The sequence below is a fragment of the Amphibalanus amphitrite genome, unplaced genomic scaffold (genome assembly GCF_019059575.1).
Source record: "Amphibalanus amphitrite isolate SeventyFive unplaced genomic scaffold, NRLGWU_Aamphi_draft 000288F_arrow, whole genome shotgun sequence".
NCBI classification, from domain to species: domain Eukaryota; kingdom Metazoa; phylum Arthropoda; class Thecostraca; order Balanomorpha; family Balanidae; genus Amphibalanus; species Amphibalanus amphitrite.
Window position 1 is genome coordinate 114,312 of NW_024881783.1, and position 16,877 is coordinate 131,188.

The following is a 16,877-nucleotide window of genomic DNA, read 5'->3' on the forward strand; positions in this document are numbered from 1 at the left end:
GGGCATCTACGGATGCGTAAACACAACCATTCGGAGCGTCATTCAAATCACATCCTGCAATAGCTGTGAATCACATCAAGCAATAACCATAAGTTAACAAATACCCGTTACGCATAAAATATATTCTGAATAAGGAAAACAAAATGCACAGGTTGGCCCGTCAACACAAGATAGTCCCGTCCCGGTGAGTTGGAAGGCTCTGGCTGATCACGAAGCGGCGGCGCCGTCCGTCTTTTCCTTGTACTTGACCACGCCCCTCTGGATCATCTCCGGAATCTCCACCGCCAGCCACGGCCCCAGCTGCGGAGAAAGGGCGGTCAGTAGGTCCTGTTATCCAGTAACAATCACAACTGGAACAATAATTGTGCTGCAACGATCGTTATCGACGTCAAAGGTTGATAAATAGGTATTTTTTGTATAACTTATGATACTGTACGGTTCACATTTCGAGATTCATTTCTATCGAAAGGAAGTCGCATATGTGAAGATCATGGGTGAACGTACGCTTGATCGTACGACAGGGATGCTGTCGTTTGAATCGGGAATGTGTTCCTCACCAATTCAACACAAATTATTTGCGTACTTTTCCCGTCCGCGTAATTGTTCAATGTTTTCAGTTGAAACTATTGCTTGAAACTACTTTTCCACGACAATTATCTATGTTTGCAGTTGCAGTTGCATAGCAGTTGAAACTGCTACGAGATGAACGACCGAGACAAGTGTGACTTACTCCGAGCGCCATGGCGTGGGCGATGCCAAACTTGGGCACGTTTCTGCCCCACAGGGGCTTGAAGTGATCGCTGAGGCAGATTTTCCCGCCTCGGTACATTTTGGCCGTCTTTCCGTCCAGCTCCGGTAGTGCGATCTCCGGCGACGTCGCCGGGTACGTCACAGGTATCTGAGGAGGGCAGACAGGACATTTTGAGTGCACCTGTCGAAACATTACTCCTTACACCAGGCAGTGTGTTGGGCACAGAGTTGTCAGACAGCGTGTTATCAATGAAATGCTAACCAAATTATAGATTATTAATTGAGTGGCAGGAAATAACTGCCTAAACAGAAAATCATGGAGAAAAGCAATGCAAATTCTATCATTGGGGAAAAGGCATGCATGCAGTTAATCATAACTTTATAATGCATTGTATTTGCATGGCAGCTGAGATACTTACATCAAACTCGACCTCAAATTCATACTTCAAGAGCTCATGGACGAACCAGCACTTCCCAAACCACCTGGTTCCTTCTTTGTTGGATTCTAGCCTAAACCAGTCATTATCTTGCTCCTTATTATTCTGTACATACTGAAATATAGATTGCAACAAGGTCAAAGGTCTCACAAAAATATTCCTTGCATGCAACAATCCTGCTTTGCATTACATTGTCAGTACCTAGGTACCTACTGTAATTTGAAATATAAGGATAAAAACAGCAGTTACATGCCTCAACATATTGTCAAAAAGCATTTTATGGAATTAATGCTATCTACACAATCATGCATAATATCCTAAAAAACAAAATATGGCATAGCATATGGCTTCATGTCGCATGACTTTCTCCAAAATTCCAGCTTGGCTTACCTTGATAAGTGCTTGATACTCTTCCTTTAAACGGGTTACCCAAAGGTCTTTATCCCTTGGGCCTGCTTTTGTTTTAAGGAGAGGAATCGCACTTAGCTCTTTCTTGGTATTTGCGTCCACCATCGTTATTTACTTGAAACAACACTCTCCAGCGTCACTGCGTCAGGATTTTCAAGTCAACTTCACCGTGAATATTATCAACACAAGGGTAGTATTCGATTTCATTCTCTTATGTGGTAGTGAAAGTGACTTTTTGTGTTTGATTCGTAAGTTTCTGCGAGCTTTGAAAATATTACGTCATCTAAAAGCTGCTTATGCTTTTCTGAACAGCCGTTGATGTATTCGTGGCTGTTTCATAAATGAATGTTGAGAGACAAAATCGGTGGTTGTGTTGTATCTTTCGCCTGCATGTTTATTAATCCCACCCAGAAATGACAAACAAAGCCTCTGATTGGCCAGTTTTGGCTGACAGACGCAGAATATTTGTCAGCAATAGAATACTATGCTTTAGCACGTTTTCAATAATGACTCATCCGTTACATTTACAGGTTAGGGCAGCTAAAATATTGTAATTGATCTAACATGTTGAATATAACACTTTTGGAAGCCCGTACAGATTGTTTCTAGTGAGTTAGGTGTTACAAAGTATTAAAAGAAATGATTGTTATCTGTTAAATAAAGAACAAAAGCTTTTAGCTACTAACATCCGCCTGACAGTCTCCAGAATCCTGCGTACGGGGACACCGCAGTCTCTGTTTCTTATGCTATCGCAATGGGGAAAAATTGAAATTTTAAATGAGTCAGTATCGTGTTAAGAAGTACTGATGCTTTCAAAACTAAATGCCTTTCAATTCAAATTCCAGAATATCCTTTCGCGGAAATAGCCCTTCTCAGCCTGTCTCTAACGCTACAAGTCTGAACAGTGAGCGTCTCATGCGTTGCTCACGTATCGCGATAAAAAGGACGGTGTCATATGATCAAATGAACTTTTCTTATGCATAGAGCATTTGAAACCTCACACCAAACGCCTCCCTTCCTTGTTTTCCACTGCTGCCTTTCACATACATTACCTAGTACCTACCCAATGACCGTTCCAGCTCGACGTTCCTTATCGACTGCCTCACATTCAACGGCCATGTCCCACCTACGCTGAAAACCAATCGGAGGCACTTTCAATCGTCCCTTGAATAAAATTGCTACCTACACGCATTTAGAGGAGAACGAGGCCCAGAAAAGGCGTGCATAAAACGATCGGTTTGGCCCCCATGGAATAAGCCAGGAGGTAAAATCATATTGATTGAAGAACATTTTCGAGGACATGATATCTATCAGATATTACTTTGCAAAGGTATTGTGAACATAACGTCCGCGTATCGCAGCTCTGAATCTGCTGGTGTCAGTCCCATGCAGCAGCCACCGGACCACTGCCCCGCCGCCTGCCGTTCGCTGATCATACAGGCCGGCTGTCCCAGTGTCTCATCAAACGATCACAGCTGACTCATTATTTATAAAATGCCAAACAAAAACAGACACCCAATATTATAGATCACGCCAGCTCTTTCAGTCATGCGCGTGGAGATATATCGGTAGTTTTCCTATCACAGATCACACTGAACAGAGGAAAAGCGTACACACGCAGCAATAAATAATGCATTATCAAGTACACCGATCGATGCATCGTGGAATACATCGAAAAAAAAAAATACATCACTGCTTTAACGTTCCCCAGGTGGGTGGGCCGTGGGGGCGTTTTTGGCCACACCTGACAATTTTGTGCTTGCATAGATAAAACGACACGAAACTTAGTATAGCTTATGTATAATGCATCGATTCGCATCAATTGTGAAAAAAGTAACCCCATGTCACCTAAGGTCAGGTCAGGTCACCATGAAGTAGAAGTTTGAAACTCGAGCTATTGCATGAGAGAATCAGTACCAACATCTTGAATATCTTTAATTTTGATATCGGTGGTGACCTAGGGTCAGGTCAACTTTGCGACGTCTCCAGTTTCAGTCAGTATGAGGAACTCGAAATCGAAATGTTCTGCTTTTGAAACAAAAGCACTCAAACATCGGGATCTATCGTATGCTCCTGAGGTCATCTCAGGTCATGTAACGCCTCCCAACAGTTTATTTTTGTACATCGATTTTAGATGGAACGTGGCCAGAGCGCTAAAAGCATCATAATCATAGGCGGCGGAACAGGCCGAGGGCACCGAGGCACCGTGCCCCCTTTGATTTTGGCATTTTAACATTAGCCCTATGGCCGTTGCATGGAAAGAATGAGACCAAAAGTCGGCAATGCCCCCTTAATTGAAGGTGTTCCGCCGCTACTGATGTTAATCTCAATTTCAATGTAACGAATCAATGACATGCAAAATGGCATTTTCTGCGACATTGACCTGAGGTCAAATTTATTAAGCTGACCTTGTTAGGCCAAGAAGACGAGAGAAACGCAGTGCCGGTAAAATCAACGTAATAAAAGGTTGGTATCAGTTTAAAAAATTTTTAAAGAAAAGACGACTTCCGAAGCAAGCCGATTGTTCAGTTTTTGCCCTTTGGAGGCTTAACCCTAGTTGACCTTAGCTCAAATCTGAGAACCTGAAAGATTTTCGAAAGAGCTATCGAATTCGCTTTTCCGCGGCGCTGCAGCTTCTTTGGTTCCCGAATTATGAACCAATTTGTGAAGTTGTCAAAATCGGGGGCCAAAATTCGTCATCATTTTACTTTTGGTGACCTCCAGTGACCTCAGCGATGACCTGATCAAAAATGACCTGTATGATTCTGAAGAAAAATAGCGGTCTATAGATTGATTTTACTGCGTCTTTCCAGCTCTGCTACATTCCAAGATAACCTGGTGTGGCCGAATACAACTCCCCCCCCCCCAAGTTGGCTGAGGGCCACCCGGGCGCGGGTTAATAACATGGCGCAACAGGTTTTGTTATCAACTTGTCCTTTTCACACATAGGCGACACTAGATATCACAGCCAACGCCTATCACCAAACTGGTGGTGGGCTTTGGCCAGCGATCGCCGATCGGGGCCAACACGGGCTCTTACTCGTCCACAATCAGCAAGAATGATGAACTACAGCTGCTCCAGACCGGCCACTTCAATCCAGCGTGTAATCTTCAGTCCACATCAGAACCACTAGTGAAACTCTACTGAGTGGGCCAACTGCACTGCATCTTTGACCTCCTTTGCAGCTCTGGCTTTTCAGAATTTGAACAGCCTTCTCTTTCCCACCCTTCTGTGCTGATGAATGATGATCCTTTGGAAACCTGGAAAAAGACAGTACAGACTCAGGGAGATGAAACTGTTTTGCTATGGGTCTGTTCCAGTCGCACTTCCTAACAGATCTAAACTCCTCAAAGAGCAAGATAGAGGAGGTTGGAGCAGGGCCCTTCTTGGCTTTGTAGGGGCGAAAGCTGCCACTGGAACAGGGAAGCAATCTTGGAGGAGTTAAGAGGTGTTAGGAAGTGCGACTGGAACAGACCCTATGACAATGTCTGTGCATAGAGCAAGCAGATGGTAGAAGTGGTCAATTGGTGAGTGGAACAAATGCAAATGTCAGGAAAGCAGTCATATTTTGTGATAGACATGATGCAGATGTTGGCCAAGCTGACAAGGCAGATATAATTACCAGCTTGTTATACTAGTCTATAACTCATCATATTTTCATGTTTAACAGAGGGAATATAATGTAAAAAGAGTCTTAGCCAGATGAAAGTAGATAATATAAGTTCTATAGAAAAATGTTTATGTAAGTAATGTAGGATTTGTGGTCTTTAGATGCTAGGTAAATGTGTTCCCTGTTCAACAATTCTTCAGCATTCAGACATTGATGTTAATGTACAATGTACATGCATCAACATACCTGTTGTGAAGTGATTCTGGGCTGCTTTCCTGAGCAGTTGATGGCCACCACTGGAATCTTAAAAACACAGCTAATTTTTTTCCATTTTGTTAACTATGACTGAGGATCTTCTGTGCTGAAAGAGAGATAGACAATAGACATCAGCTGATAGACATTGTACAATGTACAACTCATTTGTGAAACAAGATCAATTCCATTTAGGGGTAGGTCGTAGGATAATGGTGACATGAATGAATTTCAGTTTTCACTTTTCACCAGTCCAGGTACCTGGTGACAAAATGAAATATTGTAGGAGGTATCAATGATAATGTTTCTGGTAGAAAATGCAGGCATTTTAGAATTCAGTTGAAGCTTTAGATGGAGGATTTTTGGAAAATATTTGCCACAAATAACATTGGAATCTCAGAAACAAAAATCAAATCTTACTTGATGTCAAAAACAAATCAAACTAGCAGCCCAAAACAAGTTATTGAAAATATAAACACAGGTAACGTTACAACAAAACTGAGTCAAAACACTCAAAACTAAGTGTTTCAATGAACGCAAGATAAATGTGTGTCACAGAAGCAGCTGTCCACTGTAAAGCAGAGTGGGCACAGCATGGTGAAAGCAGGAAGTGGTGCACAAAACTGAATTAAGAAGAGTGCCCGACTAACTGTACCTACATCCCTTTACATGTAGGTACTTACAAAATTTGAGCACAATCAGCCAAAACTTAACTGTGAAGGAGGCCATGCCCACTCGCACATGAGAGGTGTGCAAAAACATGCCTGTAATACCTTATGCCTAGATACATAAAGATGAAAATGTGTTGTGTCTGTGTGCCTGGTTAGTGGCATGACGTGACATGACTATTATCATTACCTGACAGTACAATTATCATGATATTATCATTATTGCAATTGTAATAAATAATGATCAATTGAACTTTTCTTCTCACTTTATATAGCCAAAATACCTGAGATTTTTTTAATATCAAGTTTGCGTACTCCAAAATCGTAACTTCTGCTTCCTCCAGTACTTTATAAGTTTGCGCAAGACTATTATCCATTAGATGTAGGGACGATCATGACCACTTGACTAAAAAATGGTTCACTTGGTTCTTACAAGCCTGTTAACTCACTACACAAGGGGAGGGGGCACTGCAAAAGGGTGTGGAAATCGCCACATTTGTCTCATGATGTTTGATGCATAATAATCGGTATCAAAATATCGTCGTATTAGTATGCAAGGTCACCAAAGAATGAGCCAACGTTATTTATCAAATATCAAAGCAAATTGGCAATATCTAGCACAACGAAACACATAATTCAACACCTAACGATGCCAGCCGAGTCCCCGATGCCACCATGGCGACCGCTCAAGTCCAACTGGCAGTTGCAGTGTTGCCAGGTCGAGTGATGCCAATACCTCCAGAAAATGTTGTAAAAACCTCTAGAAACCTCTGTTCCATTGCCGCTTATTATAAAGTATATATACCTCCATACCTACCTCCGTATCACAAACCGTGGCGCTGTTTCAAAGCACGCTGCCATCCGCTGCTAGCGCGTGATGACATCATCAAGCCCATTGCTCCAACACTACCAAAGGGTCTGTTCCAGTCGCACTTCCTAACACCTCTAAACTCCTCCAAGATTGCTTCCCTGTTCCTGTGTCAGCTCTAGTACAAATCAAAGGAGGGCCCTGCTCCAACCTCCTCTATTTTGCCTTTGGAGAAGTTTTTTTTTAATTTAAATATTTTTTATACCTAAATTTAGTCCGAACCTTTAGATGGGAAGGATTCACAACGACAGAGCCACCGCTAAGCGAAGCTTGTTGCGATGACCCTGCCCTCTACCCTCCGATCGCGCAATTCCGATTCTATGGCAGAATTTAGAGTCCAAAGTTTAACGTGCTCACAAAGCCGCGCACGGCCGGTCCCCTCGCTGACTTCGCCTGGCTACGGCCTGCCACCAACCGCAACCATACCCTTGGAGGAGTTTAGAGGTGTTAGGAAGTGCGACTGGAACAGACCCAAAGTGTGACGTCAGCGCGCTGGCAGCAGCTGGCAGCGGGCTTGGAAACACCCGGTTGTATCCCCAATCAAGATAATTCACTCATCCTTCGCATGCCTTCGCATTTGTCCACATAACTTGGTGGAGTTGGTGCCCACCGTGGGCACCAGGTTTACATAGCCTTGGTGCCCACGGTATATTGAGAACTTTTTGCTGCAGCCGGCGGCCAGAGCCTCAATAGTGAACAAGCCAAAAGTAGGCTTATCGTTTCCATCAATCTGTAAAAAGTGTGTTTTTTAAGCATGCAATGCTTAAAAATAATAACATGAAATTAAGTACCTAAATAGTTCTCAAGAGACCTTGATGCTAATTGTCTTTTCTCGAATTTTCAGATTACCTCTAGAAAACCCTCTAGAATCCGGCATTTTTCAAAAACCTCCAGGAGCCCCGAAACGCTCCCCTAAAACCTCTAGATCTGGAGGTTTACCTCTAGACCTGGCAACACTGCGGCAACTGGCCAATCAGGGAGCTTGTTTGTCATTTCTGGGTGGGATTAAAAAACATGCCTTTCGCCTCGGCAGGTGGATTGGTGTGAGAGGAGATGGAAGATATTTAATTTGATTTTATCTTTTTTCGTGGAATAATGTGAGAAATATATTTTTCCAAACTTTCCAGCTGCATTGAGGGAAATAATGGCCGCCAGTTTGAGGGAAAAGCAAGTTGGTAAGTGACAATTCATCCTCTTGATGTCAATGTTGAGGCTTGAGACTTCAGAGCTGATTTTTGCATAATAGGCAACTTTTGATTAACATTAAAACAACTGGGTACTTCTTATAGGGTTGATGGTTTCATGATATTAAAATCTTGTAATCTTTCAGTTAATCACGAGGTGCTAGCCTCTAGGTACCCAGGTTCTGCCTATAGGCTGAAACAGATTTTGCAATCAGGAAATTGCATGCAAGAGCCTATTCAAGTGCACTTACTTGCTACTGCATCAATTTTATTGGGTAAGTGCATATATCATTGACATGAGCGTGATTTAATGTAGTTGAATAGGCTCTCGCAGTATTGCATACAATTTCCTGACTGCGGAAAGAGTGTGAAACCCCTTCACCTTACTCCTGATATTGATAGGTGAAGGAATATTTTGCAATACCTATTAAATGTGTTTCCAGTTCACTCATGATGCACTGTGCTAAGTTTCAGTCTGTGTGAACATGTTGACTAGTTCCCTGTATACCTACTTCTCAGATCCTACATTGACCATAAACTGTTGATGCATCTGTGAAGTGAAAAAAACTTGTCTTGCAGTGGCCATCAAGAAGATTTTAAATCTGAATGCACCTCTGGTGAATTCCTCCACAACAGAGCCTGTCTGGAAAGTACTGGTCTATGACAAATATGGTCAAGATGTCATCTCACCTGTTCTGGCTGTCAAGGAGCTTCGAGACCTGGGAGTCACATTGCACATGTGAGTGGCCTACATCAAAGTCACCAGAGAAGCACATTGAGTTGTTCTCTCCAGTGTACCGGCTGGCTTACCCACCCCTCCCCACCCTCACTCTGATCCCCCTCACCCCTGACAGGCCTCTGCATGCCGTCCGTAACACTGTGCCGGACGCGCCGGCCATCTATCTGTGTGTGCCGAGCGACGACAACCTGAGACGCATCTGCCAGGACCTGGCCGACAATGTGTACGACTCCTACTACTTCAACTTCCTGGCGCCGATCTCGCGTCAGAAGCTGGAGCTGCTGGCCACCGCCGCTCTGCAGGCAAACTGCGCAGCCTCCATAAAAAAGGTTACGGCGATTAACGAACTACGACGTTCTTATGAGGAATTCGAACAAAAATACTCAACGAAATAAAATAAATGCACCAACCTATTTGAACCACCTACACAATCCATTGAGTATGTGATCATTTTCTGGATCAATGTTATTTTTCCAACTTAACAGATGACCCTGAATACATTTGAATACCGGTTTATACACTGGGTTTTAGTTGAACACCACATTTTTGCCTGGTACTGTATTTCGCAGATTTATGTCGGTTGTAGTTACGGTATCTGCCGATCGCCAACTGAACGCACAGCCGGTCGTCCTCGATGGCTCTCCCTGACGTGATGACTGCCGTTCCCAGGTGTTTGACCAGTACGTCCACTTCATCTCACTGGAGAAGGATATGTTTGTGCTCAGACACCATGACAACGAGACGACGTCGTACTACGGTAAGCTGATACAGGAACCATCTACCGCTATATCTTGTCTTTTATCAACTGATTTTCCGAATATTGGTGAACACATGTATCCTTTCCAGCGCTAAATCGAGGTGACGTGAAAGATACCGAGATGGACGTCATGATCAACAGCATGGTGGACAGTTTGTTTGCTGTCTGCGTCACACTAGGTAAGCGTATCAAAACTAGATCGCCAACGAATCATGGTTCAACATGATAAACAATTGCCATTGCGACTGCAGCTTTCATCAATAGTATTCGTGCGATCCAGAGTGAGAACGACCTTCGCTGTCACGCGAGCGGTCAAGGCCGCTCCCGTGACAGTGCCCCTGTCGGCCGAGTACTGCAACTATGAACCATATGCATGTGATCCATTGACGCTACACTTATTTAAGAACTTATTCTCTTTATATGGGGTGATCATGTGATGACTATGAACACGTTTGTTGGCCCTGACCCCGTGTCCCCGACCCAGGCACGGTGCCAATTATCCGATGTCCGCGCAACAACGCCGCCGAGATGGTGGCCGAGCGGCTGGACCGCCGGCTGCGGGAGAACGTGCGTGACGCGCGCAGCTCGCTGTTCAGCGGCGAGACGCTGGCCGGCGGACAGTACGCCTTCCAGCGGCCGCTGCTGGTGGTGCTCGACCGAAACATGGACCTGGCCACGCCGCTGCACCACACGTGGACCTACCAGGTGCGGAGGCGAGGGCGTGGTAATTGCGGTGCTTCTAGTCGAACTCGGAACCATAGCTGTGATATTGAGTTTTTTCTCGTATAATATACCTCGACATCCTTGCGGTATTGAATGTGAAAACTTATACGGTACACATCTTTTTGTTGGCTTCACTAGTCGTAAACGGTCTTCTGGAAGAATCACACCGATATCGGCTGCTTCACTGTCGTGGCAACCTATGTATCCATGTTTCATGGATCCTCACATTGCCAGCCTCCAGTCATATCCGGTGTAACAAGTAACAACCCCATCTCAACTTAGCAACAATCTGACGGTCTTCCCCCGCTTTTGCCGCTCAGGCGCTGGCGCATGACGTGCTCGACCTGCGGCTGAACCGTGTCACCGTCGAGGAGACGGTCGGCGAGGACGAGCGGCGACAGACCAAGACCAAGACGTTCGACCTGGCGCCCACCGACGAGTTCTGGCAGCAGCACAAGGGCAGGTCAGTGATGAGTGGGTGCAGACGCTCCGTAGCAAAACCCACTTTATCTCATGTAACTTCACAAGTGTCGTGAAACCAAAGGCGGCGGAACGGGAAGGGCACCGGGGCACCGTGCCCCTTTTCATTTTGGCATTTTAACATTAGCCCTATGGGCGTTGCATGGAAAGAATGGGACCAAAAGTCGGCAGTGCCCCCCCCCCCCGCCCCCCCCCCCCCCTTAATTGAGGGTGTTCCGCCGCTACTGCGTGAAACTATCGTCAAACGTTGGTGCATGATTATGTGTTGAGAGATAGGATGAATAATGGAAATAAGTGATTACCTGTTTTGTCACACTAGGTCCATTTTTTGTGCTTTTCGTAGTTCCATGGATCGATTCTCGTTCCTATGTCTTACGAAGACGGCTATTATCGAGTATCGACTGTTTGTAATCGCTATCTTATGCTTATGTGTATATACATATATGTATTATATACCCAATCAATATCATGTGAGCTGCCCTTGGTACAGCCTGGGAATATTGTGAGAAGCCCACCTTGGCGTTAGCCTCAATCTATTAGTCATACCCCACCACTTGGGCCCCACCGTGCGCCTGTATCCCACCACCGTCCCCGCCGGTGCGTCGACAGCCCGTTCCCGATGGTGGCCGAGGCGGTGCAGGAGGAGCTGGACAAGTACCGCGCCTCCGAGGGTGAGGTCAAGCAGCTGAAGCACGCCATGGGCCTGGACGGCGAGTCGGACGAGGCCATCAGCCTGTTGTCCGATAACACGGCCAAACTGACGTCAGCCGTCAGCTCGCTGCCCGAGCTGCTCGAGCGCAAACGGCTCATCGACGCGCACACCACCATCGCCACCGGTACGGATGACACAGGGGGCCTGGGGGGGGGGGGGGGCGGATGAACGTCCGGCGCAGGGCCACCGCCGACAAAGAGAGGGGTGTACGGGCGCAAGGCGGGGCGAGCATGTGACTGTTCCGTTTCGGGGTGATGATGGACCCCGAATTACTTGGTAGGAAGTTGATGTTTTTTAGCTCTCATGTGCAATTGAATGAAGCATGCTTCGGGAGCTTGCTACCTTTGTCAAGCACCTCGTGGCGACGAAGGAGTATTTTGGCAGGTACCGGATTTGAGCGTCTGCTGTTTGCAGTTATCAGCGACATTTTTTTCGTTTCAGCGAGTATTTTATCGTTTGTACAAATATTTTCGCTGTACATTTTAGATCAATGTTGCCTGTTACCTCGGTCGTGACAAAAGCCTGTTCATTCCGTCCTACTCACACCAGCCATTCTGGAGCACATCAAGCGGCGCAAGCTGGACGCCTACTTTGAGACTGAGGAGAAGCTGCTGTCGCGCGCGGCGCCGGAGCGGCCGCTGGTCGAGCTGCTGCGGGACCCGGAGATGGGTTCGGCCGCCGACGCGCTGCGGCTCTTCCTGATGCACTATGTGAGCGCCGAGGAGGTGTCCAGCACTGAACTGGAGCAGTGTGTGCAGGCGCTGTCGGAGCGCGGCGCCGACCTCTCGGCCGTCCAGTTCGCCAAACGGTGGAGGTGAGACGTGGGGTAGTGTGGGGGGGGGGGAGGGGGTAGGAACTACATGGTGAGATAGGTCGGACTCCCGGTATTGCAGTGGACGGGTTCGCGTGAATAGAAAGCGTTGGGTGGGACAAAGAACGGTCCTTAATCGTTTTGTGTTTCGTAGGGAGGGTTTCTACTTCGTTGTTACTGAAGCCTTTATCCTTAACTTATATGTACATATTGTTGCAGCCGCCTAAATTGGAGTAAAATGATCATGTTTGGCCTCCTGTTGGCCCATAGCCACACCTGCTCCCCGCTGCAGCCTCTGTCGCTTCCACCGACATACCGTGCCGATGTGTGACCGCGTCTCCGTCCTCCGTCAGGATGTATAACCGGATGCCGACCAGCGCCAACCAGTACCTGGGCGGAGGCACCAAGACCGTCAACATGTTCAGCAAGCTCATGTCGCAGGGCAGCCAGTTCGTCATGGAGGGCGTCAAAAACCTGGTCGTCAAGAAACATGTAAGTTTCTGATAAACACACGAGCTCGTCAAGTTTTGGTGAAAAGTACCTAGCCGATTTCCCCTTCAGTGACTCTTTGATACCTTCAGCGTAGAAAAAAAAAATCTTAGTAGTCGGCGCACCCGAAAGCCCTAATAAGCAAGCAATCTCATGATACCCTCTCCCCGCGCAGAACCTGCCGGTGACGCGGATCGTGGACGCGCTGATGGAGCAGAAGAGCCTGCCGGAGGTGGAGGAGTTCCGCTACCTGGACCCCAAGCTGCTGCGGCCGCCCGGCTCCGAGGCGCAGGGCGCGCGCTCCAGAAACACATTCCAGGAGGCCGTGGTGTTTGTGGTCGGTGGAGGGAACTACATCGAGTACCAGAACTTGGTGGACTACACCAAGGTCAGTACGACGACGAGCTTTCTCTTCGTGGTCTCTTCTTGCCTCTTGGTGTACATGATCAGTTTTGCTCCACCATTTGTTTTAGTAATTGACATGCCTGATGTAGTTCGTTCAGCAATGACGAAAGCAGATGCCGACTTTTGGGGCTATTTTCCTTTCTTTAATTTTTCGTCTTCGTTTGATGGCTATTGTTTAATCGTTACCTGATTGACGTGAGCTTTATGTAAGCATGTAAATCTTTTTTACTCTTTTTGGTAATGAAATACCTAATTGTTGTACGTCCGATACTTACATAATTTATTATTTCAGAGCAAAACCGGCACGGCGACGAAGCGGGTCATATACGGCTGTTCGGACCTGCAGAATGCCTCACAGTTCCTCAAACAGGTGAGTTGTCGCGTTATTGGTAGCGTAATATTTGCTGTAATTAGCGCCATTGTGCATTGAGCTTGCCACTATGTCCTCTCACTGCTGCCTTCTCCACACTTTTTTTTTTAGATTTGCCATTATTTCTTTGCGAAAAGAAACGATGAGAAAGTGTTTTTAACAGGGAAACGTCTTCGCGTAACGGTTCCAACGTCTCCCTACAACTGAACGGTCTTTGTTTCTCTTGTTTCAGCTCGGACAGCTGGGGACGGAAATGCAGTGATTGACCGTGAGTGGACCGCGACATGTGCTGTGTACCAATCATCGCGGTCGGGGTGTGAGGTGACAGGGCTGGTGGTGCGGGGCCCGCTCTCCAAATAAATATATTTATTAGGAAAGGAAAAACTGCACTTGTGCTATTGGTGAAGCCTTAGGTATATTTGATTTTATTTGCCCTCGGCAATTCCTGTGTAAATCGCCCCAATGGGTGGCCGAGTGTCCCTCCGCCGTTCTCCTATATTTAAAAGCATGGCTGGTTCAGCGTGTGAGCGGTGCGGCCCGCTCTGTGATGCCCTGGCGGCCGCGGTGTGCCCGGTTATGGTTCAGTCCCGGTGGTGTCTGGGATCGCGACCCGTCCGGCGGCGGCGGCTGATGGGAGGACGGGAGATCGTACCGTGCGGCTGATAACGTGCTGCCTCCTCGCTACCCGAGGGAGACGGAGCATTTGTTACGCTGAATATAGAGACCCCACTTGTTAGTTGGCTTCTGAGTGTGGTCCAAGCGGGGTGGTGCGCTGATATTTGGTTCTTTCGAGTTTCGAGGTAACCGTCCCAAAGAGAAGAGGATGGAAGAAACATGCTATTCAGTGGTGTCATGCAAAGGCGGAGAGCATGCATATTGTGGATCGTGCACCAGGATGGAAGTGCGATCGTAGTTGTGCGTCCAGGTGTGTTGGGAGTTGGGGGGGGGGGGGGGTAAACGCTCTGCCCCTTGTTATTGACTGGGCACATAAGCGACACGTATCTTTAACCGGCCTTCGAAAGGTTTTAAGGTCAAACATCAGGTCAGCAAAGGTCAACTTACAATTTACAGACTTTGACATTTTTGGAAAAAAAAATGTTTCAAAGCACTGAAGCTAGGGAACATCACAGAAAGAGAATTTCGATAGCTAACTATTCTAATCCTCGACGGCTTAGGGGGAACGGGTGCCGCTGCCCGCCCCCTCCCCCCGTAGGGTTTTTCGCGATAGCTCGGCACGCACGGGAGATAGAGAGCTGAAACCTGGCATAGGCACTTGACATTTCATTCAAGCCGGATCTTGCGATACCAACCGCATTTTCAGGTCGGGTCAGGTCATTGACCTGTGACGTCATAAGTGAACCTCTACACGGTCCTAGAAAGTCGCAACTTCGCAACGCCCTCAGTACCACTACCAGAGGAGCTTTGGCAGGGAGATGAAACTTACAGGACTTAGCATTCTCGTGAGGTTTCACAGCTTGTATATCTCGGATTTTTCGTAAGGGTCACCTGCGGTCAGGTCGGTCACGTGACCTCACCATTATACATGTCTTTTGGGAAGTGTGGAAACTGTTATTTTGGTGCCGGGAATGACCTAACACTATCTCAAGCACACAGAATCGTGATTCATGCACTCCTTGCAAGGTCCGATGCTTCACTTTTGCATTGTTGACCTTGCGTGTCATGAGTTTTTCGCTAATAACGTAGCGAGGCGCGAAAGCCACCAATGGACCCAGGAAGACCGGCCGAATCGAATGATATGCGATATGACCTCTTTCCACCAATTTCGTTAGGTATCTGAATGGCTCTGACCTGAGCTTGACCCGAGGTTAGCACGTTAGTTGACCTCACCCAAACAAAAGTACCTATACCATTCAACGCGCCCGACCTAGACAAACAATATGGTGACAAAATCGCGGCTTTGCGACCATTTTTGCAAAGTTAGGTATTTGCCAAAAATCGAGCTAGGTCCGGCGAGGTCCCGCACACTGCTGAGGATGTTTGAACACCCCCCCCCCCCCCCCCTGCGGTTATCAGCGAATATGTAAAAACCGGCGGGGCGTAGTGCCGCCGTTTTTGACACGCATTGCGGTACGTTTTACACATCTTTTCACCCTCATAATGACTAAAATTGCCCGAAGAATACGTTCTGTCGGTGTAACTGTGGCGAGCTTTCGCTTTTTGTTAGGCGAAGATAGGGGAGAGTGGGGTGGGTTGTATCAGTTTTTACTCCGAGACCCATAACCTCGTAACTATCCGTGATAAACTCAGTATTTCCATACTATCTCCTTCCTTGATTCTTCTGCTTTTTTGTGCAAGGTAACTTTTCCGTTACCTCTACTAGTTTTTCTTCTACGGTCTGCCGAAGAGAGCAATGTTTTTGATACAACTTGCCCCATGGCTTGGGTGAGTTGTATCACATGGTGGGGTAATTTGTATCACTATTTCACGTTTCAGGGAGTGTGTTTGCTACTGGTTTTGAACATAACAACAACATTAAATGGGGTTAATACAATGTATTTGCTCAAAGGCTTCACTTTTATTAGACCAAACTTGGTCAATCCGAACGAAACATCGAAACGAACGAAACATCAACAGACTAGACGCAAAAGTGACCCGTTAAGAGCAAAGCAGCCAACACATTGTGCCGAAAAGGAACGAGTATTGACTAGCTACCTACAAACGCGAGCCAGGGCTTAGCTTTCGCGATCAAAAGCAACATACCCATACATACATACACACATACATGTTACAACATACCCCACCCGGCTCTGATACAACATGTACCTCGCCGCCATCTTGGAAAAAACATCTTCGTGCTCAAAAACAGCGGACAGCTGGAGAAATCCATTTTCACTCACGCAGCCTTAGAACCTACCCTCACCACCGCTACGGAGATCTTTCAAATTCGTGCACATCTAAATGCCCAAAACACACATTTTCCTGCAACCTATTTTTTTAGAATGCCATTAAAAAAACATAAAATCGGCTCTCACCTCGAGACGCGTCCACCCAGCCACACGACAGAACAGGGAAAGATGGCGCCCGGAAAACCTCGTCGACTGGTCGTGTCACGAGCGCTATCTATTGGATAAGTTTGGCACAATTCGCCCTGATACAACTTGGACATGATACAACTCACCCCGCTCTCCCCTACTATTATAGGTATACCTAACACGGTGACCTGTCGTTGCATGAGCTGGGTTTAAACTTGTT

The 16,877-nt window shown here is 46.7% G+C and overlaps 2 protein-coding genes and 1 long non-coding RNA gene across 6 annotated transcripts; 1 reads left to right on the forward strand and 2 right to left on the reverse strand.

Annotated features, from left to right (window-relative positions):
* Positions 1 to 103: 103 nt before the first annotated feature.
* LOC122387504 (ubiquitin-fold modifier-conjugating enzyme 1) lies at positions 104 to 1,753 on the reverse strand. The gene is made up of 4 exons (XM_043377762.1): positions 1,578 to 1,753; positions 1,170 to 1,301; positions 731 to 898; positions 104 to 300 (listed from the first exon to the last, which is right to left on the reverse strand). Exons 1-4 carry the CDS (start codon positions 1,698 to 1,700, stop codon positions 208 to 210), a joined length of 516 nt encoding a protein of 171 aa, XP_043233697.1. The 5' UTR covers positions 1,701 to 1,753; the 3' UTR covers positions 104 to 207.
* Positions 1,754 to 3,069: 1,316 nt separating this feature from the next.
* Positions 3,070 to 6,827, reverse strand: LOC122387522. Of its 4 annotated transcripts, none has more exons than XR_006257614.1 (3): positions 6,801 to 6,827; positions 5,453 to 5,567; positions 3,070 to 4,856 (listed from the first exon to the last, which is right to left on the reverse strand). It is a non-coding gene; the product is annotated as an uncharacterized LOC122387522 (long non-coding RNA). The 4 variants fall into 4 exon arrangements; XR_006257613.1 differs by having other exon boundaries at positions 6,770 to 6,812; XR_006257615.1 differs by having other exon boundaries at positions 6,775 to 6,806.
* Positions 6,828 to 7,990: 1,163 nt separating this feature from the next.
* LOC122387509 (sec1 family domain-containing protein 1-like) lies at positions 7,991 to 14,404 on the forward strand. Its single transcript, XM_043377776.1, has 13 exons — positions 7,991 to 8,169; positions 8,758 to 8,917; positions 9,033 to 9,246; positions 9,587 to 9,674; positions 9,764 to 9,853; positions 10,159 to 10,379; positions 10,718 to 10,860; positions 11,487 to 11,713; positions 12,139 to 12,403; positions 12,754 to 12,892; positions 13,065 to 13,277; positions 13,587 to 13,664; positions 13,897 to 14,404. Exons 1-13 carry the CDS (start codon positions 8,139 to 8,141, stop codon positions 13,924 to 13,926), a joined length of 1,899 nt encoding a protein of 632 aa, XP_043233711.1. The 5' UTR covers positions 7,991 to 8,138; the 3' UTR covers positions 13,927 to 14,404.
* Positions 14,405 to 16,877: the final 2,473 nt, after the last annotated feature.